The sequence below is a fragment of the Lygodium microphyllum genome, chromosome 12, assembly GCF_053477565.2.
Source record: "Lygodium microphyllum isolate KBCC chromosome 12, Lygodium_microphyllum_v1.1.10, whole genome shotgun sequence".
Classification (NCBI taxonomy): domain Eukaryota; kingdom Viridiplantae; phylum Streptophyta; class Polypodiopsida; order Schizaeales; family Lygodiaceae; genus Lygodium; species Lygodium microphyllum.
Window position 1 is genome coordinate 152,061,108 of NC_141146.1, and position 27,034 is coordinate 152,088,141.

The following is a 27,034-nucleotide window of genomic DNA, read 5'->3' on the forward strand; positions in this document are numbered from 1 at the left end:
TTGGAATTGTTTTTTTGTATCTTCGATTTGGAGAAATGTCAAAAGGGGAAAATCTGGTAGGCACATTTAGTATGTCAACTGTATTTTTTGCAGATCGAGGGGGGTTGGACGAAAGCTCTTGGAAACTGATTAGCTTGGTCTCGGTGGTTGTAATCAAGTTCATATGGTACAGAAGGAACTCTGTTTTGTTTAGACCCCAGGATAGGGTTAACCCTAACTCTCTGTTAGGTCATCTTAAGTCTAAGATATTAGCTGTTCTCTGGTCCTTGAAATCCAAACATTGGGCTTTTAGACTTTTTCATAAGAAACTGAGTTCTATGGCCTAAGTTGCCACGCTGCATCCTAGGGGTGCTGTAATTATCTTTACCTTCTGATAATATATATCTCGCATTACAAAAGTGCGGAGAAACACTCAATATCTAGAGCAGTGTATATATGACTCGTTGAGCTCATACGGCGCGCTTGAAGGCATATCGTCATTGACGAGCATATCGTCATCGCCTCGTCGATGGCGTGCTTGAAGCTGCCTATCAGCTACTATGCTCTCCCGAAGGCCTCGGGGATACATTCTGCACGCAAGGAGCAGAAGCAGGTTTTCCTGACGGCCCACGCCTGCCCAGAGAGCGCTGCATCCACGAAGGACGTAAGCAGAAGCAAGGAAGAAACAGTCGGGCATGGCCTCTTGGCCAAGAGCAGGGGCGAAGCCTTCCTGGAAAAGGCCCTGTCCATGCGCCACTCTTCTCCTCGCCGTCGTAATGAGTCGTCATCTTACGAGCAGAAGCAACAACAGCCGTCGAAGAAGGAGAAGGAGAAGGAGAAGGAGAAGGAGAAGAAGAAGAAGAAGAAAGCTCCGGTCAAAAGCCTTGAACCTGCCTGTTATGGCTGCGGTGCCTTTTTACAAACCAAGGATGCAGAAGCTCCGGGTTTCGTCCCTTTGGACACTTACTTGACGGTATCCTCCTGGCATTTGAATGCCCTTGTTTATCATTCGTAGCTCTCTTCCCTTCATTTGAATGAGACATACCGCAGCTTTGTTCGAGCTTGTTTAAAATGATTAATTCGATGATAAGGAGCGACAGACAGTGTGTGCGAAAAAAAAAGGGTAGGGATGTAGTCAACTGGAGCTATTTTTCGAATATAATTCTTTGAAAAGAGATTCTCAATACATTTGAATAAGTGGTTAATGGCAGTCATTTGATACGGAGCTCTCTTCGATGCACTTGAAGGAAGTATATCGCTGCTATCTCCAATCCAAGATACTGAAAATGAATAAATGCAGAGGTTTTTATCTTGACGATCAGCTTAACCAACATGGGTTGTGTAAACCCACCAGTACATGAACCTTTTTTCCTTTATGGCTGCCATTTTGTGGGTTTTCAAGTCATTTCCATGCGAGTAAGACAGGAAGGGGTATTCGGTTTTGCTATTGTCCATCCAAGTGCAAATCCTATTCAAATGATCAAGCTACCTGCTGCATAGTGTGCGTAGGCTATTTGCAACCATTCAGTCAATGTCCAGTGGAGGTTATTTAAGAAATGCGCCCTCTGCCATATCGTGTTCAAGACCAAGTTGCTACTTCTGAGACATCTCATGTTGTTACATCTGAAACATCTTGTGTTGCACTAGAGCATCAGGGTCTGTCTAAGACAACATTGAAAGACACTGCCATACCTCAATCTGAGGTTCTTTATTGCTTGTCACTTTGTGTAACACCCTGAAAATTTCAAACACATCTCTATCACTTATGCACAAGTGAACATGAGATGGAAGTCATGCTAGGGATCTTGTGCAAGTGGTTTTCTGCTGCAATAGCACACTTCCAGCCACAAGTAAATGAAACAACTTTTGGGTATGTATTATGTTGCTGACACAGTTGTGACTTCATGCATTGTCTTTCTTGTATGTGTGAGCTAAGAACTTGTTTGTGAGATTGTTTGCTCCATGTTATTGGGTGTCCTGGCTGGTGCGAAAAAGGACTCAAACCAAGACATCTGCCCAGCTCAAAGCTTCAGGCTTGATCCTAATTCACACGTGTTATTTTGAGTGCTTGATGTTGGGTTTGGGCACACTTGTAGTCATTTGGTGATTGTGCTGACTCGATGTTCAAGGATAATTTGTTTGAATGTGCTCTCGTGACCGTTGTTTATTGCACCCCTTATCTCACTTGAGTTCCCATGGAGGTTAAGAGGCTTCAAAGTGCTTGACTTCAAGGACGTTCATCCTTTAGCAAGATGCTGTTATAGCAGGTGATTACTCCTATTGTGACTCATAGATGCCTTGAATTTCAACTCTAGGTTCCTCATTTTGCAACATCTTTAGAAGTAGAACTTTTAAAACATCTTTAGAAGTAGACACTTTTAAAGTGATCTTGACATATACAACAAGCATATTTGAATAAAAAATGGTATGTCTTGTTGTTAAGGACAATAAGAATGTTGAACTTGTGTTTGCAATTGGATGAACGAAGGCAACAATCTATTGGATTTTCCTTGGCAAATGCAATGCTCTAGGGTGAGAAGGTTGTGATGGATCTTTTGGTGAATATATATGAAATGCCATTCTAACCTCCCATGTAGGTCCCATCTCATTATGTGAAGCCTTGTAGCCATGTCTGTAGAGATGAAGCTAGCATGAGCGCCTGGATCAAGAGGACAAAATGGTCACCGTGCTAGAAATGAATTGCATTGGCGTACTCTCCCCATGAAGTGCCTAGGACACATAAATGATAGATAGAACACAATGTTAGAGCTCCAAATGTGCTTGTTTGACTCAAATTGAGACTCATAGGTAGAAGATTACTAGATATGACAACACATGATTGCTAACACCCCCCTTTTAGATCCTAGATGTGGTGAAAGGCCAAAGGCGATGAAATTGATCTGAGGGTGGCAAGAGAGCCACTATCAACAAAGTTCATTGATGATGAATGCCAACCAAAGAGTAAGACCCGCTCTCTAGTTGAAAGCTTGATCCAATTGGAGGCCATCATAGGCCAATGGGAGTGGAGAGGCCTCGAATGGATTACTCCAAAGATATGCAGTTGGGAATTGGTTAGTCACACCTCTGATCCAATTGACAGAGATAGCGAGGAGCTATCCAAGGCACCTTAATATGCGAGAAAAGAAGAACAATAGGGACCAATGACCATAGGATGGGTATGTAAACAGTTGGGGATGGTAGCTTGATGACAAAGAAAAGAGGCCACTGCATGAAGGAAAGGCTCGTGGAAGACTACAATCCCTGAAGAATCTCCTCATGATCTTGGGAGTGCCCCTTTGGAACACAAAGGGCCAGGGAATCCATATGCCATATCACCAAGATCGTCGCTCTCAAAAAGGGATGGGGGGTACTATGGAACGACCAAAGGAGATGGTGGGCGATGGAATAGGACTTGTAGGATGGGTGGTGCACAAACTAAAATGGGTGTAGTAATAGAAAGACACCTCAAAGGGCCCATTACATTAACCAAGAAATGGAGCCTATATAGGCCCCTCTCTCGTTGCAAGCATGGCTTCTAAAGGGGAATCCTCAACAAATATGGCCTGCTTGGTGTAGACAACGTGCGTATCGAGGCATGTAAGGGCATGGATTGAGAGGAGATGAAAGCCTCAGGGGTTAGTTTGGAACATGTAGGACCTTCAAAATGGTGCTCGAAGATGGAGGGTCGGGTAATAGAGGCAAGGTGCTAATACCACAAGTAGGCATTGAGGTAATGTAACCAATAGTAACTACCCCCTTAGAAGAACAAAGGATTGAGGGGAACTTGGGATATCTGTTGTGATTCCCCTTTGTATTTATAATAGAGTTGGAAGATGATTCCGATTTCTTGGACTTCTTCTTCCCATTCTTTTGCTTGGCTTGTCTTTTACACAAAGATGATGTTGCAAAAGCATGGCTGTGTGCTCCGGTTCAATGAGAATTTATCTCCTTGTGATGCATATCTTGCCCAAGTCCCATGAAAGCTAGCTCCTCGTGTGAGTATCCCTTGTATGAGTGGTGAGAGGATTGGTGTAGAATACGTCATACTTTGATGATGGGAGATGTAGCACAAGCATCACAACAAGGTCCTTTAAAGCCACGATCTTATTGAGGGATGCAAGGGTATTCTAAATCTCCTCTAGCTTGTTGATGTGGTCTGTCCTTGTAGTGGTATATGGACTTGAGTATGTAGAGATGGGCTAAAGAATTGTATGTAGAAATTTGCTACTTTTTGCTGATCGGGTCTAGGTATGCGTAACTAGGAGATGCAATAAAGGAGTCCCTCTATATGCCACTTTATGAGGATATTTTGTGGTTTGCTAGTATGGGTGACATATTGCTAGTTGGGTTTTTTAATGTCCACACAGGTAATGCCCAAACAATGTTGGATGACACACATGATGCCATGTATTGAGAGATTGTCCCAGAGGATTGGAGCATGCAGAGAGTATCGTGCAGACATCAGGGAGATAACAAAGTAGGTGTGAAGAAATACCCTAACGTAGAAACATAATTGAAAGCGTACAACAAAGCATAAACTCATCAGAACACAGTTAGGGTTAGGGTAACTCATAGACACAGTGAAGATTTGAATGAATGAATAAATATAATACGATGCCCATGCAATAAACAAACCACGCAGGGAATGAAAACTCTACCCGGATCTCTTGTGTCTCGAGGATTGAGAGGTAATGAGCTTGAGAGTGTGTTGTACTCTTGACATATCTTGAATCACAACAAGGCCTCTAGGTGTCCGACAGCAGCAATTGCAGCAAACAATGATGTTGGATTAGTGTTGGACAGGCAAAAGAGAGAAAACTGCCAAATGCAGCCTCTAGACAGTGTAGGACTGCTAGGCAGCAGTTGGAGGGCGATGACAACCTGGGTGCAGCTGCCTGCAGCAAATGGAGCAGTAGAATGGTTGTGGTCAGCAGGGCAGCAGCTGGCTGCAGCAAATGCAGTAGTAGTAGGAGTCAGCTTGGCTGTTCGCAGCAGTTGGATGGTGTAGACTACACGGAGAAGGCTGGAAATAGGCACTGGAGGGATGTAGACAATGTTGGGCAGCTTCAGTTGAGACGTCCTTTGTGAACGGGGTGTGGGCAATGAAGCTAGAGGCTTGAAACCTGCAAAAACGAGATTGGGCTGAATGGAGGGCAGCCTGCCTATTTATAGAAAGTCTTAGGATCTCGAATCTCTCCCGATTTTAATGCGCTCTCAAACTGCTCCCCGTTTTAGAGTTTTTAATTAATTAAGCATTTTGGGGCTGTTCAAGAGGCTAATTTAGCATGTAATGCTTGTTTTAGATTAACGCTCCCTTTTAGGCCCAAAAGATTTAGTTAGAAAGGAAGGCTAATACAAAGTATTGTTTGTTTTGGTGTTCCCCAAGGTGTCCCACCCCAAAGCAACCGAGGCATAAGACAAAGGGTGCACGTCGGTTGCCAAGTGGCCTACCAAGACTACAGAGGCAATGGTTATCTTACTAAGGGAGTCCAAGTGATATCCTGCAGTAGCTTAGGTGCGGAAGGTCGTCAACCATCTATTGATGCAACAACTCATAAAGAGAGTCGTATTTGAGATATTCGAAGCAACAATGCCAAAGACGCTCGGTGTTTGTAGGCTCCCATGTAGTGGCTAAAGCCTAGAAGCAGTGAAACTCAAAGCCTCAGTTGTCGGCTTGGAGAGAATCTGTGTCATGTGGTACAGGCCACTAGGCTATGCCTCATTGCGAGCAATCACTAAACCGGTTTGAGAGTCAAGGACCTTGATTGTGGTGGCTATGAAGAAGATCGCTCAACCCAATCGACAAAGTTGTTGAATGGATAACAAGTTCACCCCAAGTTGGGGAACATAGTATAGATCATCTAGCATACCATGATCCGGGCCCTAGTTAATGGCAAAACTGATGCGACCGTGAGCCTAAATCTTAATCAAGGACTTGCTCCCAACTCGGACTCTCTCAATTGTAGAGGCTTGGGAAATGAAAATGTCCTCGATTGGGGTCGTATGATAAGTAGCTCCATTGTCCACAATCTAAGGAGTATCTGAAGTACTTGGTTGTGACAAGTGGGCCTCTATAGTCACCTTGTCAGGAAGCAACTCGCAGATGTGGATGCAACTCACATCCTCAAATGGTTCAAACCACTCAAACAAGCCCTCTAGCATTGAGAACATTGTTGATTGTGATGGCTGACCGAGGCTAAGGGTTGCCACCACCTTGTCTCCCCTACTAGGGGTTGCCTGATTGAGGGGCGGGGTTTTGAGTCTTAACTTTTGGTGCTGTGCCTCTTGTCTTTGATCAACACTCATCATCAAAGTCGCCAGCCTTTTGACAATGTTGATAGTATCGATTTTTCTTTGGTACATCTTACCACTCGGGTTTGAGAGATGATCGGGAGTTTCTTGGGGTCTCTCTAGATTGATTTTGATTTTGATTTTGAGTAGAATTTTGATGTGGTTTATCCTTCCGTTGCTGCCCCTTCTGAGAAAAAGCAACAAGAGTCCCCTCTATAGAGGTCAAACTATGAAATTGATTGAATAGCGGAGTGTAACAGAGTACCTGCTACTCGAGTCCATATAATTTGGGAATAGTGGGCCATGAGATCACCTGCTGCTCAAAATAGAAATATTTCCTCGATAGCTTGTTTAGAAATGACGTGACTTGATTGTTTGAGGACTTAGGACCCCCTCATGGTAGAGAACTTGGCAAGAAGGCATTGATACTCAGTCAACTTGACTTTCAAGTCATCTCGGTCAGCGATTTTAAAGTTTTGGAGCGTATGATCCAAATTGATGCAATAGGTCCTATCTGGAGCCGCATAACAGTTAGTCAAGTGTGCCCAATGCTCAGATGCTGTGTCAAAATGATGAAGCTGCGAATGAAATTCAAGTAATAGACCTTGCATCAGCTCGACAATAGCAGAGGTATTTCTAGCTTTCCATGAGCCAACAACCTCGTGTGGAACAAGTGTGGGATCGGGTTGGGGTTCCAACCCTTGCATAAGATCCTATAGGTTCTGTGATTCAAGGACATGTTGAATTAGGTTTGACCAAGTAGGAAGTAGTTCGACTTGTTAAAAATGAGTATTGCTATTAAAGGCATGTTTCGCTAATGAGGAGGAAGAACCATGAGGTGTCGAGTAAGTGGAATAAGATGGATAAGGAGGAGGTAGTGGAGGGGGATAAGTAGGAGGTGGAGGAATTAGGTAGGCAAAAATAGGTTGAAAACGTCTAATGGGTGCTGATTGATGTGGAGCCATTGAAACATGAATGTTTACTAGTGTGTGGGATGGATGGGAGATTAAATGGATTTGTCTTTTGTGGAGTTGAGGTAAATGTGTAAGGTTCCTTTTGTCCATTAGATGCAAATGATGAAAAAGATGATTTGCTAAAATCAAATCGACCATGAGATGTAAAGGCTGAAGGAAAAGGTGAAGAAGGAGCACTCACCAAAGATTCTTGCAACTTTTGCTTACGTTTTCTTGAGTGCAACTAGAAAAATCTATCCTCTTTGGGGCTTATGAACCAATACTTGGTACGAAGAGTTCCTTTATCATGAGCATCACCAATATCTTGCCAAAAAGAGGAAGTAAACTCAAAAGATGGAGTGAATGAAGGTGGAGAAGTGTATGGAAAATATGAAAGAGCTAAAGATGGTGTTAGAGAGAAAAATGGTTTGTACTCCATGCGAGTTTGGATGGCAATTCGTTGTGGAGCTTCCATCAAATCATTAGATTGGTGCATTGAATCTAAAGGGGAGAACTCAAATTTACCTTCAATTTGTTATCGAGCTTGATACATGAGGATGAGATCGTATTCAGCTTGCAAGATCTTGTATGGTCCATGGCCCCTACCACAGAAGAGTAGGATGAGTATGGGGGCAGCCAAGCTCCTCCAACAATCTCCGAAGCCATACAACCTCACATGTGGTAGAAGATGCAGCTCGATATTCCGCCTCAATAGAAGAAAGGGCTACCGTGGGTTGCTTCTTGCTACTTCAAGAGATAGTACCTGTATCCAAGGTAAAACAATAGCCTGTAGTAGACCGTTGGTGGTCCACATTGCCAGCCCAATCCGAGTCACTCCAACCTGCAAGAACCAGATCTGAAGCATTTGTACCTGTGGAATAAGAAATCCCTAAATCAGAGGTCCCCCTCAAATACGGAAGAATCCTCAGGGCAGCCTGCCAATGCACCTGTTTGGGTTCCATCATGAACCCTGCCAAAAGACCCATAGCAAAACAAAGATCAACAGGAGTGTTGAGAAGCCAAATCAAGGATCCAATCAACTGACGGTAGCGGGAAGCATCCATCACGGGAGAATCTGAGTGTGAAGTGGCCTTTCAATTTGGATCCATAGGAGTAGTAATGGGCCGACAAGTCTCCATCTCAAAAGTCACCAAGAGCTCTTGAATGTACCTCTGCTGAGAGATGAAAATCCCCCTCTGAGATTGATAAATCTCGTGACCCAAGAAGAAATGAAGAAGCCCCAAATCCGTCATCTTGAATGCGTGGTTCTGGTACCATGTGAATAAATATCCTAATGTAGAAACATAAATGAAAGCTTATGACAAATCACAAACTCAACAGAACACAGTTAAGGTCAGGGTAACTTCGAGAGAATGAGCACAATGGAAATTTGAATGAACGACTGAATACTAAATATACAATGCTCATACAGCAAACAAACCGTGAAGGAATGAAAAACTGTACCCCAAACTCTCGTGTCTGGAGGACCGAGGTAGAGGTAATGAGCTGGAGAGTGTGTCGTACTCTTGATGGATCCCAAAATGCAACAAGGCAGCCTTTTGAGTGTTGGACATCAACAAACGCAACAAACAGTGATGTTGGATCAGTGTAAGATAGGGAAAAGAAAGAGAAATCTGCAAACACAGATGCAGCTGGTGGCATGGCAGCAGCCTCCACATTAAACGCAGGTAGCAGACTGATGGTGACAGTTGGGATGAGGTTGATGATGGCTGGCAGCAGGGGCCTGCAGACGCAGCAGTTTGCTGATGTGGACAGGCTGTACAACAGCAGTGCAGCAATCAGCAGTAGTCGCCTAGCTGGAAACAGTGTGAATCAGCAGGGAGGAGGCTGGAAATAGGTGCCACAGACTAATGTGGACAGCAATGGACAGCTTCGGCTAAAATGTCCTTTGTGAACGGGGTGTGGGCAGCAAAGCTACAAGGCTTGAAATTGGCAAAAATGAGATAAGATTGAATGGAGGGCAGCCTACCTATTTATAGAAAGTTTAAGGACCTTGTACCATGCACGGCTTTAAAACTCTCTCGAACCGCATACCATTTTAGGGTTTTCATTAATTAAGGATTTTTTGGGTCTGTTGAAGTTAATTCACATGTTATGCTTATTCTAGCTCAACATGGGAGACTAACAAATGGTCAGACCCAAAGACCTTCACAAAAGAAGAAAGCTATCCCTACCACTATTTGTTGTCGATGATGAAGGAATGGGTTGTGGATGTGGGAAGCAAGTATGGGGGTATGTGGAGAGGCAAGAAAGCCTGCAGAAAGTAAGCTAAGCAAGCAAGGGAGACTACTATGTGCAATGCCATGAATATGGTGGATCCAGAGTCGACCACTCCAAAAGATTGAAAAAGAATAAATATGCATAGAGACATGTTTACAAGGTCCGAATGCCAATGTACCGGAGTTATGCAAGAGACAATGTAGGTATGATCATACTTATGCAAAATGCTATGTAATGGTGCCACCTGGACAGTGTCCTCGTAGGGGAATTGTTCACTTGCCCATGTGCCCTTTTACAATCATGTCTTCCTGATGATGTGGATGAAGATACAAAGTAGAACTTACGCAATGTCTAAAAAAGAAATTGTAAACAACATCCTGTTACCAAGAGAAGAAGAAAGTTGTTCCCTCTCAAACTTGAAGTTAAAGCTGAAGGGAATCATCCTATTCTCGTCAATTTGAAGTAGGGGGGGAGTGTGCCCAAGCCGATCCTAGGTAGCAAGTACTGAAGCAACGGTTGATTGACTGATGTAAAGAAGACTATGAAGGCATTGCTAGGGTTTGCTTTAAGGAAACACAAAGTGTATGACCATGACAGAAGCACAATGAGACAAACATAGACATAGAAAGCAAAACTCAAATCCTAAACGCAAAACTCAAAACTCAAACACAGAGTGTATGACCACAATAGAAGCACAACAAGACAAACATAGACACAGAAAGCAAAACAAGTGGAAATGGACTCTCACATGCCACATCTGTGGTGTAATGATTGGTTTGCCCTCAAGTGCAATGGCACTCTAATTGTCGCAATAGACAATGGTAGGAGGGTCGTATGGGAAATGAAGTGCTGCTAGTAAGCTTCTCAAGTAGTTAGCCTTCATGGTACCATCAAAGAGAGCCCTAGACTTAGCCTTGTCTGTGGAAGTTGCCATCGTCTCCTGCTTATGGCTAGCCCAAGAGATGGATGCGGTGCCCAAGGTAAAGAGGTAGCCGCCATAGGAATATCGGGTGTCAAGATCTCTTGCCTAGTCAAAGTCATTGTATCCTTGCAAATATAAACCAGAACTATAAGTCAAGCCATAAGCATAGGTACACTGCAAATATCTCAAAACACGAAGACATGCAATCCAATGTGGCATCCTAGGTGCAGTCCACTGACTAAGCAACTAAATGAGTAAGCTAAATTTGGCTTAGGGTGAATCAACCAAAGAAGTTTTCGTGGAACTTGTGAAAGTCCAAAGGTTAGTAAACTACATTTTAGTAAATTCTTAATTTAGCAGGAAAACTCCACACATAACTAGAGCAAGATTGCTCTTACACCGGACATTGACCCTTGTTGGCCCCAAAACTTGGCGCCTCTTTCAGTATTTCTTTAGATTATTGAAATATGCTCAAAATTGGTTACAAATGGCTGTATTTCAGTGATTTCTTGTGGCATATCTGATCCACGAGTGCACAATGGCTTTGATATCTTCATTGCCGATCTCTAACCAGCTATAGAGTGTTCAAAACTACAGATGAGTCCCTAGCGGATTCCCTACGGGGCATTCTTTGGTGAGAGACTTGTTGTTTCCCACTTCAGAGTCTTCGGGAATTGTGCGTACATGCACATACTTGATGACAAGATAGGAAAGCTCACTCCCCAAGCTAATCTGTTGATCTTTGTGGATTATTCTTCTGAAGTAAAAGGCTATCGGTTGTTTGATCCTCAGGTAAACAAGGTGATCGTTGGGAGAGATATCGCCTTTGATAAGAGGGACATAGTGCGGTCTTATGTATCGGACTCTAAGTCCTTATCTTAGTCCACATTATTAGACATTGTGCCTTCTGAGATGGGCCTACTATTTGCTCTTGACCTTCCTGCAGATTCCTCTGCTTTTAGGCCCCTTGCGCGAGACCCATTACCTCGCTGGTGCCTATAGACTGTGGGATTCGTGGATCCTTCCACCAGATTGCTCTTCGGAGGGCCTTAGAAGATTTGCTCGGCTTGTCCCTCAAGCTTTATATGCTTTAGTCTTTATGGCTGATTACATTGCACATCTCGAGTTAGATAGTTAACATGAGGTTCTCCAAGATCCTTTATGGGGTGAGGCCATGGAGAAGGAAATAGATAGTATTGACCGGAATGAGACTTGGACCTTGGTGGATTGTCTTGGTCACAAGAAAGTCATTAGGATGAAGTGGATTTTTAGGACCAAGCTAAAGGTTGATGGGACTCTAGACAAGTGCTAAAGAAATACTGCAAGGGGCGCCAATTTTGGGGCCAACAGGGTGTCTACTGTCCAAGAATGTTATGGTAAAGTGTGTATTTCATTTTATGTGCATTTATTTATTGCTGTAATTAACTCTTAAATCAGGTTATTACCACCCATTCCAAGAAGGAAGGCTGGTTTCAGCATCCAACTCAGTGTGATAAACCATACTGACGGCTGAAATTTCTGGCTTATGTGACAGTGCATTAGCCACAACATTCTTTTTATCATCAATATGTACAATTTGAAAATGAAACATAGAGAGAAAAATTGCCTATCTCATATGCTTCTCTGACAACATCGTTTGCGTCAGAAAGTACATCAAAAGTTTGATGGTCTGTCTGCACTATAAAATCAGCCTCCAACAAAGAATGTTTCCATGTAGACTGTATGAATTATAGTAAAAAGCTCTTTCTCAAAGACCTACAAATTCTTTTCTACATCGTGGAAAATTTAGCTCTCATAAGCCACAACTCGGTCATCCTGTAAACTATGAATGACTTTCTTAGATCAGACAATATAAGTACAAGATCTAAAGTCATCTTTTCCTTTAACTTTTCAAATGCTGAAACTTCTATTGGTGTCTATCTAAATGGCACATCCTTCTTCTGCAAAGCATGCAATGGAGACACAATTTCAACAAATCTACATACATACTTCATGTAGTAAGAATATAAACCCAAGAAGTCGCAGACCTCATGCACATTTCTCAAAGGTGTCCACGATTGTATTGCCTCAACCTTTGTAGGGGCCATGCGAATACCATCAGCCAATACAATGTCCCAAAAAGTGGATTTGATGCAAAAAGAATTCACTTTTCTTGTCATTGATAACTAGTCTATGCTCACATAGTTCATTGAACACAATGTCCAAGTGTCTTCTATGCTCTTTCTCGTTCTTTGAATAGACGATCATCATGTCATCAAAGAAAGTGCTCACAAATCCTCTATGTGGCTTGAAAATGCGATCCATCATCTGATTGAAAGTGACAGGAGCATTCGTAAGTCCAAAAGGCATGACAAGAAACTCGTACAGGCCAAAATATGTTTTGAAAGATGTCTTAGGCACATCTCCTGTGGTCTAATGCATATTTGATGATACAAACTTTTCAGATCTATACAATTGAATATGACTGCCCCGTGCAATCTATCCATAACATTATTAATCCAAGGAATCGGAAAGTGATTCTTTATCGTGATCTTGTTCAAAGGATGATAATCAATGCACATACGCCATGAACCATCTTTTTTCTGCACCAAAAGCATGAGAGAATAAAAAGGAGAACCAAAAGTACGATAATCAATGCACATACGCCATGAACCATCATTTTTAGCACCAAAAGTCTCGGAGATAAAAAAGGAGATGAGCTGGGCTGAATCAACCCTTTTTCTAACATTTCATTCATTTGACTTATAATCTTCTCTTGTTGGCTGCATTGACTTTGTAGGGTGGCTCATTAGGTGGGCTACTTCTAGGAATAAGATCTATGCCATGATCTTCTAGCCTTTCAGACGGTAGCTGCCTTGGAAGTGATTGAGAGAAACAATCAGTATACATTTTCAGAAATGACATGCGATTCTTGAACCTTCTCTAACTTAGACAACATTTTCACTATCATCTTTATCCTTAGTAAAAACTAAGTGCATTGAAAGATGATTTTTCATTACTTTAGAAATGGCAGCTGTAGATATAACAGGGACAGATTCACCTTTTAACTTCACATCAAATGTGAGTGCATTTTCCTTATGTTGAATAGTGATCTTTTTTGCACGAGAATCAATCACTGCACGTATATAGTGACACCATGGCATACCAAGCAATACATCACAACCTCTAAGTGGAGCAATGAAGAACTCTTCGCTGTCCACATATCCCTATATATGCAATTGAAGCTTTCTAATGAGTTCTGTGATGGGCTCTGCATAGCCTTTACATGCCATTCCAACTTTTCCCATGGGTCCCGTCTCATTCTCTCTGATGCCTAGACGGCTTATCATGTCTACAGAGATGAAGTTGGCTTGTGCACCATTATCAAAGAAAATCAATGCATGCTGATCCCTAATTTTGTCCCATGCTCTACATAACTTAGTAGCATCATCATTGGGCTGATCACTTTGCTTATTGGGATAGTCCCTTGCAATGTAAACCTCCTATTCATAAATAAAACATTTATTTGCAGCCATCAATTTCCTACGTTGTGCCAATGTTTTCAAGTCCTTTCTTTGCTGTTTGGGCCTCTTTAAAGGCTGATTTTCAGATTTGTCCCTTTTCTTAGCCTTGAACAACTTTTTATTCGACTTCTTCCTACTCTCTAAGAAGCCCAAATCCTTACCACGCAACAAAGCATTGGGTGTAGTAGCAGTCTCTATGAGTTGAGACATGCTATAGATGGTGGATTTAATGCAAAATCCATGATTCCTTTGGGCAGCCCACAACCATATTTTTCCATTTGCTCACGAAGGGGTATGGGGTAATAAGAAGTAATAGGCAACAATGCATCCCAAAACTTCTTATTATATTGCTCCAAATTCTTACATTCTTTAGTATCTAGCTTATTCTAAGTTGTCATGATGTCCATCTCAAAGTTACTTGCCAACCAATTTGATGCAAACATTTACTTGAATTGTACCCACGTTGATGGTGCTCCACCTTGCATCAAAAGGGTGGTCCATCACTGCAATGCATTCCCTTCAAGAAAGTGGCTGCCTTTTGAATCTTCGAGGACTCGGTGAAGTTTCCCCTTGAATAGGCTATATCAAACTATTAAATGAAAGTCAAAGCTTTCAACCTATCTTGTGCACCACTGAAGGACTCAAACTTCACTGCTTTTCCACCCTCATTAGTCTTTTGCTGCCCCTTAGGGTGTCAAGTTGTCATACACTGGCTATTGCAAAAAGGGTGCACTCATTGAATTTACATCAAAACCAACACCAACACCAACACCAACATCAACACCAAGCGGAGCATTTGCATGACCAACACGCATTCCTTGAGCCCCATAAGCATTTGGGAGTGCAGATGCATTACTAAACATGCTACTTTGTGTCCCAGGCATCAAACCAATATTGTTATACATAGAGTTTTGCACATTTCTAGCCATACTTGAATACATTGGGCCTTGCACACCATGCATTGGTTGCTGCATACAGGGATTTGTGCCACATATTGCCGTATGTGGTCCTTGTCCAACCATAGCATGAAAAATCATGCTTCTAGCAAAATATCTTGGCTGCCCCATCATAACATACATGCTCGGCTGTCCAAAATCCATTGGATTGGCACTTTAATGATGACCTTGCATTTTCATTCCTTGCCCGATAGGTACCAACTATTTAGTTTCATTAACATCTTTGGGAGCTTCAAATGAAGGGTTTGGCATTACCTTTGATGCACCTTGTTGTCTCGAAGGTGTAGAAGATGTCTTCTTCTTCTTGCCTTTGCTGTCCTTCTTCGGAGCATTCAAAAATCGGGTAAACTGAGGATTCTTGCCTCATTATGTATTGAAGGCCTTGCATCTTGCCCAACAACAACATTTTCAACTTGCTGTCCATGGTTTGAGCCTTGTCCAAGGTCAAGCATTGCATTTCCTTCATTTCCATGTGAATCTTCATAATGAGAGGTATCATCTATGCTTGATTGCATCTCATTGTATGAAGATATATTGCTGTAATTTCTCAGCTGAGAGTAAAAATCAGCATTAGCACAAAGCTTTGGCTCGCAATTAGGTGCCTTGGGCCCACCAAATCAAGGGATTGAGTGGCATCCCGACAATGGAACCATGAAACTAACCTTCTTTCTTGGAAGGGCAGTAAACCGCGAACTGGCCAAATGTTACCCCAAATTACAATGAATGGGCTGGCATTTGAATTCCCTGACAATTACTCAAATTTTAGATGTTGAAATCAATGTATAATACCTTCACCAATTGGCACAAGTGCGAAGGTGGTTGTCAAACCCTAATTAGGATTTAGAGCAGAGCTCTCTTTGCTGTCTACCAAATTTGGTCGAGATCTACTTAAAATGGTTGAGAAATCCTAAGATCTCTTGAGAATGGACTGGAGAAGGTGAAAGAAAGCCAAGATAAGAGAGAAATCTGATATTTTTCACGAGAAACCCTAAATTTTTGCTTGTTGCTTGCTGTAGCCTGCATTTAATGTAGTCACCTACTGCTAGGCACCTCCAAAATGTTGTCACCTAATCAACAATGCTGTTGGGAGCCCTTGGAAGGTGACTCCTTGCTGGCCCTTGCTTGTTGGCCCCCATATGGTTGTCTTTTGTAGCAAATTGCTGTTGTTTGATCAGAAAATGGACCAATAGCTCTCTCTCTTCTCTCCCAAGCTATGAACTGATTGAATGGTTGAGACCTAGCCCCCGAAAATGTTTTCTCAGTTTGCATAGGCATTTTTGCCAAGTAGCAGTCTTCTAAATCCATTTTTTAGCATTATCCAGCCATTCAATTAATCTTTAGAATTAAATAATCTTGAAAATTAATTTCAATCATTTTGATCCTGCCTAAAATTAAATGTGTCCATCCATAATTAAATTGGCTAGGCCATTTGCAACCTAGAGTGGTCCCCAACTTCTGTTGACCCTTAGATTGACTTTAATTAATTAATTAATGCTAGTCCCTAGTGTCACCACTGACACTTATTGGCCAAACCACTACCCTAGGGTCCAATGTGATACCTATTGACTAATAGAATCTAGTCGAAATAACTTATCACAACTTTTGTCTTTGATACCCACTGCATCCTTGGAGTCCTTCATCTATTACTATGGAATATTTGTTGTGTGCATTACATGTGCTTAAACAATCTTGCACATTTGATGGAAAACTTAATAAAATATTCACAGCAAGATTAAAGTATCTCAAAGTTTCACAGTCTTGTGACAATATTCGATTGTAGTGGTCCCTAAAAAGACTCCGTATGAGCTATTTTTTGGCTCTTGACCTATTGTTTCTCACTTCAAAATCTTCGATAGTCATGCTTATATGCACATTTTGAATGATAAGATAAAAGCTCACCCTTCGAGCTCATCTCTTGATCTTTGTGGGCTATTCTTCTAAAGCAAAAGTCTACGATTTCTTTGATTTTTGGATGAACAAGATGATCGTTAAGAGGGATGTCATCTTTGATGAGAGGGACATAGTACAGTCTTCTATACCAGACTCTGTGTCCTCACCTCCACTCACATCATGAGATAATGCCTTCTCAGCCAAGTCTATTGTCCAATCTTGACATTTCTGCAGACACTTCAGCTCCGAAGCCCCTTTGCGAGAACTGTTACCTTGCTGGTACTAGCAGACCATGTGGAATTTGGAGATATTTTCACCGGATACCACTTCGGAGGGCCCTCAGCTCACCCGTCAGGCTTCATATACATTATTGTTTATAGCTGATTAAAATGCATATTTTGAGCCAACACAACAGACAGTTGGTAGGAGGCTCTCCAGGACTCTCTGGGGCATGAGGCCATGGAAAAGAAACTAGATAGTATTGACCAAAATGGAGCTTGAATTCTTGGTAGATTGTCCTCGTCATGAATTGGTCATTGGAATGAAGTGGATTTTTAGGACCAAGCTAAAAGCTGACGGTACTTTAGACAAATACAAGGCTCACCTTGTAGTGTAAGGTTTTAGGTGAAATCACGGCATTGACCTATCAGAAGGATGTCATAAATGCCTTTTTGAATGGCTATTTTGAGAAGGAAGTCTATGTGGAGTAGCCTCTTGGTTTTTCTTATACTGACCGGAATGACAAGGTATTTTGCTTGTGGAAAGCTCTTTATGGGATGAAGCAAGTGCCGAGGTCTTGGTGTCACAGGATGAATGAGTTCTTATGGACTCATGGGCATCCCATTTTACCCCCTATGATCCAAATCTATATGTATGCACCACTAGCATGGGAGCTAGCTATATCTTGTTGTACATTGATGATATACTTAGTACTGTTTCATATTCTGCAGTCATAGCAAAATTTAAGGTAAAGCTTTGTGCTACATTCGAGATGATTGACTTAGGTTTGTTGTCTTATTTCTTAGGGATGGAGATTGTTCGATGATTCGAGGGAAGTATCTTTCTGTCATAGCAGAAGTATGGCCTCTAGTTGGTGGAACAATATTGTACTAATTAGACATGACCAATGGCCATGCTTCTTGATGTCATTGTCCATCTACACAAGGATATCTTGGATCAGCCTTTAGATGCTCACACTTACCGTTCTATTGTAGGGAAACTACTTTGATTGATTCATACTAGGCAGATCTTGCATACTCAATTCGTTTGCTAAGTAGAATGTCTCATTGGATTGGTTATCTTTGTGTGTTAAGATATATAAGGTGCACTTATAATTATCGACTCACTTATGGTAATGGTTTATGCTTGCAAGGGTACATTGATTCTGACTAGGTAAGAGATCTTGATACTTGGCGTTCCCATGGCGGGTACCTTTACACCTTAGGCATGACACCCATCTCTTGGGCTAGCCGTAAGCAAGAGACAGTAGCGACTTTCATAGTTGAGGCAAAGTATCGAGCTCTCTTTGATGGTACCACTTAGGCCATTTATCTGAGGAACTTGTTGGGTGCACTTTAGTTCTCTTGTGAGACGCCTATACTTGTCTATTGCAATAACTAGGATGCCATTGCTCTTGTGGGCAATCTGATCATCACACATCGGACATGACATGTGACAGCTCATTTTCATTTCATTAGAGAGCAGATTGAGCTAGGCACAATTCGTCTAGAGTTTGTGCCTTTTAGTGACAATTTCGTTGATATTTGACCAAGGCGATCAATGGGTTGGTTCTACAATACCTTCTACCACAGATCGGCTTGGATACATTTTTCTCTACTTCTTTAGATTGACTTGGAGGATGTGCTTTTCTCTTGCTTCTCATTCCAGTTTGAGAGGCGGCAATTTCCTTCTCTTGATAGTGACAGTGATGGTGCTTACAATTTTTTGACTCTTAAACATTTATTTACTTTGTATTGATATTATGGATAGTAACTTCATATTGTCAAGATGATTATAAAAGGACGCTTGGGCAAGTGAATAATCTCCGTGCGAGGCATTGACAAAGTGACATTGTTGTATAGCATTTTGCACGAGCACGAAAACTTTTATCTTTCTTTGTACTATTCCATGATTTGGCATTTTGTCCATGTAAACATATGTTTGTGCACATTTATCCCTTTTTGGTCACCCTTGCAGTGATCAATTGTGAATCCACCATACTCAATAGCATTGCACATGGCAGCCTACAAAGGCAGTTTTTTCCTATGCTTGTATGCTAGCTATGCTTGTCTTTCTTGCTCTTACGATGAATTGCTTGTCTCTCCATATATTCTCCGTATGATTGGCACATACACACCCTTAGGAATCCGTAGGCACTTATCCTAGTAGTTTGTGGGATTGTTTTGGGTGTTTTATGATACTAGTGGGGCTACCGATCCTTATTTTTTGTACCTTAGGGCACACTGACTCAATGGGACAAACATTGATTTGAAATCCTTAATGCTAAATCTTGTGACAAACTAAAATAAAGCCCTAAAAAACAAGGGAGAGAAAGAGTGGATTGTTGATTCCTTTTGTCTTTGTAGGACTTGGTAGGTCTCTAGGAGCATACTTGGTCCGATGCCTTGACCTCTCTAGGGTAATCACTTGGGATTCCTTGGGAAGATAACCATCATTGGTAGGTCATTGGGTAGCCGATGTGTACCCTTTGTCTGATGCCTTAGCTACTTTAGGGTGGGATACCTTGGGGTAAATGAAAAACAAGAAGAGGACTTATTTTTCATGGCTCAATTTTGAGTTTAGAGGGGGTATTGGGCTAAAATTAGCTTGACTCAAAATAGCTTCAAAATACTATAAGAAACGTGATCCCAGATAGTAACTGTGTCCCACATGTCAAATCCTGATTTGGGTACTCCAAACTTTCTATAAATAGGCATGCTACTACCACTCTTTCTCATAATCTCATTCTTGTAGGTTTTAGGAGTTGTATTGTCATTGCCCACACCCTGTTAGTGCAGGACATGGCAGTCAAAGCTTCCCATTGTAGTTTACATCCATTTGGTGCTTGATTCCAGCCTCTTTCACCTGTCGCCTACCTCTTGGAGTTGTCGCTATCATCAAGAAGCTTGTGTTTGTTGCTGTCAGGGCCTTCACACACTGTTGCCAGAGTTGTTGCCAACATCATTATACTTGAGGTCGTAGTCAATCTCTCTCCTCTAGCAGTTGTCATCAACATCTGTACTATTGCCATGAGTTTCCATCTGTCGCCCAACATCAGTTAGCTTGTGTTTACCAATCACATGAGGAGTCCATAGTGGAGGGATAGGGATATGTGGAGCAGAAGATGGGGATCAATGCATAGGAGTGACCCAAGAAATGTGAGATGATACACCATAAGTAGAGGATGAAAATCGTTGCGTTTGAGACGTCAAAGGAGGTGGGTGATTGGGGATAGTGAAACCCATCACAATCATTCTAGTGGGAAATGATGCTCTCACTAATGGAAAGGTGGAGGGAAGTGTGATAAAGGGTGTAATGCCTTGTAACAAGGTCCTGCAGTGCAAAGAGGCTTTAGGGTAAGTGGAGGGTACAATATTAAAGGGTAGCATTTCAACTAATAATATACTGTAATGTGAAGAGGTAGAAAGTGTGAGTATGGAACGGAGAATGAAAATGTGCTAGGAGCGGAAACGAAGGTTCTAACTGGTGTGGAGGATGTGGATGTGGAGTGTAATCCAAGGTTTTGGAGTGAAGAAGCAAGGAAATTGAGGTGTGGGCTAGAAGAGGTGGGTGGGATGGGAGGGATTTAAGGAGAGTGGCTCACATGCTCAAATGAGATAGAAGGTGTAAGTATACTTGATAAATTATGCCTGCCTTGAGAGCCCCCTCTATTGATGTTTACATACAGAAAATTATCTAGATCTTGCACAACAAAGGAGAAATAGGAGAGGGTTTTGATTCATACGACTCAAAGCGATTGTATGAACCTGACACTGTGCCTGGCTGAAATGAAAAAGATGGGTCGCGAGTCTTCCCAAATGTTGTATGTTCTCCATGATCGGAGAGGTGGCCAGCCTCACTAACTGGTATGGATGGTGTAGCAGCATTGGTAGGAGGGGTGTAAGATTGACTGTATGTGATGTGCAAGTAGTCCATAATGCCTTCTCAGGGCCTCTAGTGATGGAGAAGCATAATAAGGCACCATGGGGTCCCGAGAAGAAGGTGACAGAGACATTGTGATTCGGTTATGAGGCGTTTGTGTGTCTTGAACAAAACCTAGCACTCTGCAATATCTAGAGGATGCTCTTTATAAGAGCATTGGCTTTGATACCATGTGAAGAAATTGCTAGGGTTTGCACTGAGGGAACACAAATTGTAGGACCATGATAGAAAAACAAAGACATAGATAGTGACGTGCAAAACTCAAACCCTACGCAAAACTCAAAAACACAAAAACACAAACACAAACACAGAGAGAAGGAGAACTCTGAAGTGAATGAATCAATGCAATAAATGAATGTAAGAGTGTATAGAATGCTCAAGGCTAGAGTGGTGAGTGTCGGGGCGTGACATCTGCCAAAGATGGATCTTGAGTGCTATAACCACTTGTCGGAGTGTGTTAGAGGGTGTAGAAGACCAAAATGCAGATTAGTGAAAGTAGTAGGATGCCTAGCGATAGTAGAGGAGATGCACGAGGATGCCGTTGATGGCTGAAACTGCCAAATGCAGCAGAAGAGGTGTCGATTGGGGCTGGCGATGGCTGTCTAGGGCCAAATGCAGCAGTGAAAGAAGTGCCAAGCAACAAGCGGCAGCTGGAAGGGCAGTTGCCAGGGGCTGGGGGAGCAGACAAAGTGGTGGCAGCAGTCACAAAGGCTTGACAGCCACATGGAGGAAGGCTAATGGCGAAGATCTTCATGTGAATTCGAAAAACCTGCATAGAAGGGATGAAGAATGTATGGGGGCAACCTGTCTATTTATAGATGTGGATGGACCCTCCCAAATTAGGGTTTCACAAAAACTCTTTCGAACCACGCATCGATTTTGCTTTTTCATTAAATAAGCATGTTTTGGTGTAGATTTGAGGAAGACTTCATATCAAAACGTCGACAGCCCATTGTTTGCATGCCAGATTTCTCTTTGGCACTCATTGTTGCGGCTTCTCAAGCATCAGATGTCCCCCTATACCCATGGACTTGCCTTAGCATACTCAATATAGGCAGGTTTTTCTTAGCATGGACTTGCCTTAACATATTCAATATAGCAAGATTTCTTGCTGATACTCTATGCCTCTGTGTTTGCCATCACGGAAATTTCAACACATTATTATGTAGGATAGTCTACAAGAATGTGACCATTCCCTCCCTGTTTTGGAGTATAGTTTGCATATCTCAGTGGCTGGATCATTGGACTTTGAGAACATCTTGGCAGCTGTACCAATTAGTGCACGAGACATAATTTATAATATCTGTGAAAATACTAGCTTCTGCTTATGAAGAAGCTTCTTGATGAACCTATAGGGAAGGAAGCTTCTTGGAGAAGAGTCGAGGAAAGTTTCTTGGTGGAGATATTGTGGAAGGAACAAGCGATTGTGAAAGAAAGCATCTTGGAGAGGCTTTGATCAGATTGAGAAGCTACAAAAAGAAGCTTTGGCCAAAGCTGCTGTGAAAGGAAGCTTCTTGTTGAATGTGAGATCTCAAAGATCAGGGAACAATTAGAGGTTTTGAGACATTTGATGTCTGTTTTGGAAATTTTGAAGTAGCTTACTATGTTTACACTTCCTATGTTTTTTAAAGAACAGTAACTGTTTTTAGTTTGCAAGTCAGAGAATTTAGTGAAATGTGTTTTCATGCTTGGAATCCTATTTTGTGGTGCTTATTGAACAGATTTCTACATTAGATGTATGTAATATTTTTGAAGTTCTGGTTGGGTACAGAAGAAAAAGCACCATCAGCTCAGGACTGTGCTCTGTGGGAGATGCCGCTTATTAGCTCATGGCCAGATGATTCCTGCAGTAGGTGGGCATGGTGGTTATGCTGGAGGGAAAAGATTTGTTTCAGCCGAGCAGCTTCGTTTACAGTTGTCACATCTTTCTAACGAGAAAGCACTAATAATAAAGCTGGTATGGACTAGTATAAGCATTATAGCAGCTTCTTTATCTTGCTGCCATCATGGGCTAAGCTTCTGCCAAAACTGCAGGTAGATATTGTTGATTTCAATGGAAGTTTTCTTGCAAGAATTCGTGATCTGGTTGGAGCCAATCCAATTGTATTGGTTGCAACAAAGGTAATCTAGACACCTGCCCACACTCACACAAGTGATGGAGGTCGGGGACAACATTTAAACAATGCATATTATACCTAAACACGAAATTTTCAGAAAATAAAACCAAATTCAAGAATGTGAACAATCATATCATCACAAACTTGTGTATATGTATGTGTGTGTGTGTGTGTGTGTGTCCATGACTCCATTATCATACCATGATGTGACAAATGTGAGTGTGCACCCAGGGGGATGTGTGTGTGTGTGTGTGTATTTGGTATGGGCTATTTGGAATTAAAATTTCAGGTTGAGTCTGTGTGTAGGTGTGTGAGTAAAGAGAAAAGAGGTGGTAAAATGGTACATTGAGACTGCCCAAAAAGATCAGGAGATTTTTTTTTTTGGAAAGAAAACTTTATTTTTTTTTCGGGGGGGGGGGGGGGGGGGGGGGGGCGGGGGGGTGATTGGGAGAGTGTCCCCTGTCTGTCCCAAGCGAGGGGACGAGATAGGGGAATGGCAGTGAGGGATGAGATTTGGGGATTCCCCCTGATTTAGGAAGCACCCCTTGTTTTTTCATTATGGGGATGGCATTCCTGTGGCCCCGCCTGCCCCCCCAACCAAACAAAAAAATAAAATAAAATTGTGACTATGACCATGATTCATGAACCAACAGAAGCAGCTTTTTCTGCTGAGCTCATCAGATCTCTTTTGATTATTACAGATTGATCTTCTTCCAAAGGAAACTGATCTGAATGCTGTTGGTGACTGGATCGTGGAATATTTGATAAGAAAGAAGGTTAAGTAAGTCGCAAATCAAATTTTAGTCTATTGTATTATTTTGTGGTTTTAAGCTCTTTGATATCAGACATGTTTATGTATTTTGAAATGTTTGAAATGTTCAATTCTCCTCCTAAGAGGATTAGAATCTGAGTAATTGACTGTTGTTCAACATCAACTTTTAATATGCTCTAACATAGGATGTCTCTGAGAAGTTGATTGAAAAATTCTTGAAACAAGCTTTGATTATTGTCGAAAACGTCTTAACATAAACCAAGGTTGGTAGTAGGTTTTGGGATCCATGAGAGCAATCACTAATTCCGGTGCATGTTGCTCTTTTTGCAAAACAATAGATGATAGACTCCCATTCAAGTTTGATGGACATGCATATTATGCCCGGTAAAAGGACAATAGTTTACTGCAAGGATGAAATCACTAATTCTGGTACAGCTTGCTTTTTTGCAAAAGCATTGATGATAGACTCCCATCCAAGTTTGAGGGGCAAGTATATTATGCCTAGTAAAAAGGGACCAGTTTATAGGAAGGTAAGTAGCTTTGTTGTGAAGGGGGATGTGGGACATGGGAAGTGCTAAGGTTCTTAGGCAATGCATGGTCTGAGGATGCTGAAATGCTAGTGCATGAGCAAGAATCACAAGATTCTAAGTCATGTGAATGAGAAAAAGGACTTTTGTGCATGATAGTATCGAAAGAGCTGGCACATGTGCTGAAAAGGACACATTGAATTCATGTCAGGGTTGAAAAGTATTATGGGTGTAGCACACTTTATTCTATAATATGGGTAGCATAGTATATAAAATACGTTGGATCTCTTATTTGAAGAAATTATGCAAGCTATGGACTCAGTGAATAATATGGGAAGTATTAGTCGATCTTGGTTGTGCCAAAATCCTATAATATGTTCAATTCAAGTAGTGCAAAGAGGCCAACATTTTGGACCATGTAGGAGAACAATGAATAGTATGTTCGACAGTTGTCATATCAACAAAAATCCTAAATATGTGTGAAAAGAGACCTAGGGAAATTGGGAGATGAAGCATAGGAGACAACCTTTGCAAAAACCCCTGATATTAAGAAAATCCCAAAGTCAATGTTGCACTGTTTCAAAGAATGAGCATATCTTGGGTAATTTGTAAAAGTTGAGGTTTTATTTGCTAGAGTTTGATCCATTGGTAGCTCACATTTGTTATTTCTCATTGTAAAGAAAGTATCTAATGTAACGTTTTACCCATAAGTTACTGAAATTAGCTTTTGGCTTTATGTAAATCTGGGGTTATATTTACAAATCAACTATCCAAGGATGTGGGATGAGTGATTTCTAAATATTTATGTGAAAGCTATATTCAAACTAGGGCACCCAAACCACTTTTAGAAATACAAGAATTTCAAACTTTATCTTTATGTTATCATTGAGGACCCTTTGAAAGGGTTGGATTTTACTTGAAGTAATTGCCATAACAATTGGTAATTAGTCCCAATTTCATCTGTGACATGCTTGTGGAAACTTGCATCATACGAATTCCTTTTAAATGCAAAAAGTCCATTTTGTTTCTTATAAGGCCCATGATACTCGAAGAACTCTTCCCCCAATGTATTCTTCAAAGCTTCAAAGAAAACCAATGTTAGGCGCCTAGCAGATCATTGAAGGTATCACAAACTTCATTTCGAATCTATAATGGGGCAAGGCTTCTACAGGCATCGATCGATTTTACCCTTGACATAATCGAATAACATCTCCCATTCATAAGTTGCATTTACGAAAAGAAATGACTGCACTAGAGTTGTTATTCCACCTCAAAGGGCAATCTAGGCGCAATGACAGTCTTAGTGGGGTTGACAAATGCTGCTGTTAATGGCCATCATAGATTTTGGCAAATAGTTAAGAGTGTGCCACACTTCATATGTGAACCCTAACTCAAATATGTCAAGGCCTACCCTTACTCTGCTAGGAGTGGTTCAGGGTGAGAGTAAGAGTCCAATGTGCATAGCGGACATGGAAGACATGGCTGAGCTTGGGGATGCTCTATCAAGATGTTTACAGATAAAAGTTTTTGAGTATCAACATGATACTTTTGACACGATGACATGGTATGTTGACGTGGACTTGTGCACGATGACATGCCATTGCTAACACGGCGTGGTGCCTGATAACATTGCATAATCAGACCAAGGAAGTTGAATATCAATGAAGAATTAATTGGAAAAGGGGATTTTAAATATTATTTGTGGAAGCGCATGCTTTTGGGTGATCATCTTGGGACTAGTGACTGCATGTTTGCTGTTTTGTGTGGCTGCCACTTGTCATGCTTGATCTTCTCTCCTCTCTGTTCATGTGGTGCTGCACAAAGGATTTTGACTCCTAGTGAAAGTAGTGATTTGCAACAAGAGGGAAGAGACTAAGACGAGGTGTGTGAAGACATATGACTTGAAAATCTGGGCAGTAAGCTGAGCGCTGAAAGACTAGGGTTGATCTAACTTAGCACAATTTTCCTATTTGTATAAGGACTTTCTCATATAAACATAACTTCAACTTAGCACCAATTTCTCATATATACATAACTAAAAACTTGGTTAGCTACAATAGATTATTCCTTTAAAGACTTTTTAATCTATGTAAAAGGACAATTTACATGGTAAGGGTATAATATAACCATCTAATATTTTTTAACACCAAGATTGTGTTCTCTCTCTAGTCTCAAAGTAATTTGTAGTTTACACTAAACATGTGGCAACATCTCTCTGTGAGAGTGCGCAATGGAAGAAGGAACTCGAACACAGAGGAAGAGAGAGACAATTTGCAAGAGAAGAAGAAAAGAAACCTGCATTGAACAAGGAACAAATGCTGAATGCAGAATGCAGAAGGAGAACTGATCAGTCCTTGCATGAAGCCCACTGCGTGAGTGAGGGCACCGGATTAGGTTGATGATGATGGCAGCCCTGAAGATGGAGGAAGATGACGGAGTCAGAGTGTGCACCTGCCAAGGAAGGAGGGAAGATGATAATCTAATTGATTGCCAAGTGGGAAATGTCTATAAATAGCCAAAAATCCAAAAAATTGACCGACCTGAAATTTGGGGCCAAAAATATGATTGATAACATTTAAAGTTAGAAAAATCCCGGAAAGGATGGACAATGTCCGGCAAGTGAGGCAGGCTGAAGAATGCAGAAACTGCCTAGGGAAATGCACATGAAATCCCGATTGGAGGAGAAAATGCATTGAAATGCAATAAATTGAGTGCTCTAGAA

The 27,034-nt window shown here is 41.5% G+C and overlaps 1 protein-coding gene across 1 annotated transcript in view; it reads left to right on the forward strand.

The window, feature by feature from the left end:
• The first annotated feature begins 425 nt into the window (after positions 1 to 425).
• NOA1 (P-loop containing nucleoside triphosphate hydrolases superfamily protein) overlaps positions 426 to 27,034 on the forward strand; it is a 34,725-nt gene continuing 8,116 nt past the window's right edge. The window contains exons 1-4 of the mRNA XM_087690246.1: positions 426 to 952; positions 22,668 to 22,853; positions 22,931 to 23,017; positions 23,715 to 23,794. Coding sequence (XP_087546372.1) covers positions 509 to 952; positions 22,668 to 22,853; positions 22,931 to 23,017; positions 23,715 to 23,794 — 797 coding nt within the window. The 5' untranslated portion in view covers positions 426 to 508. The remainder of the gene's footprint in view (positions 953 to 22,667; positions 22,854 to 22,930; positions 23,018 to 23,714; positions 23,795 to 27,034) is intronic.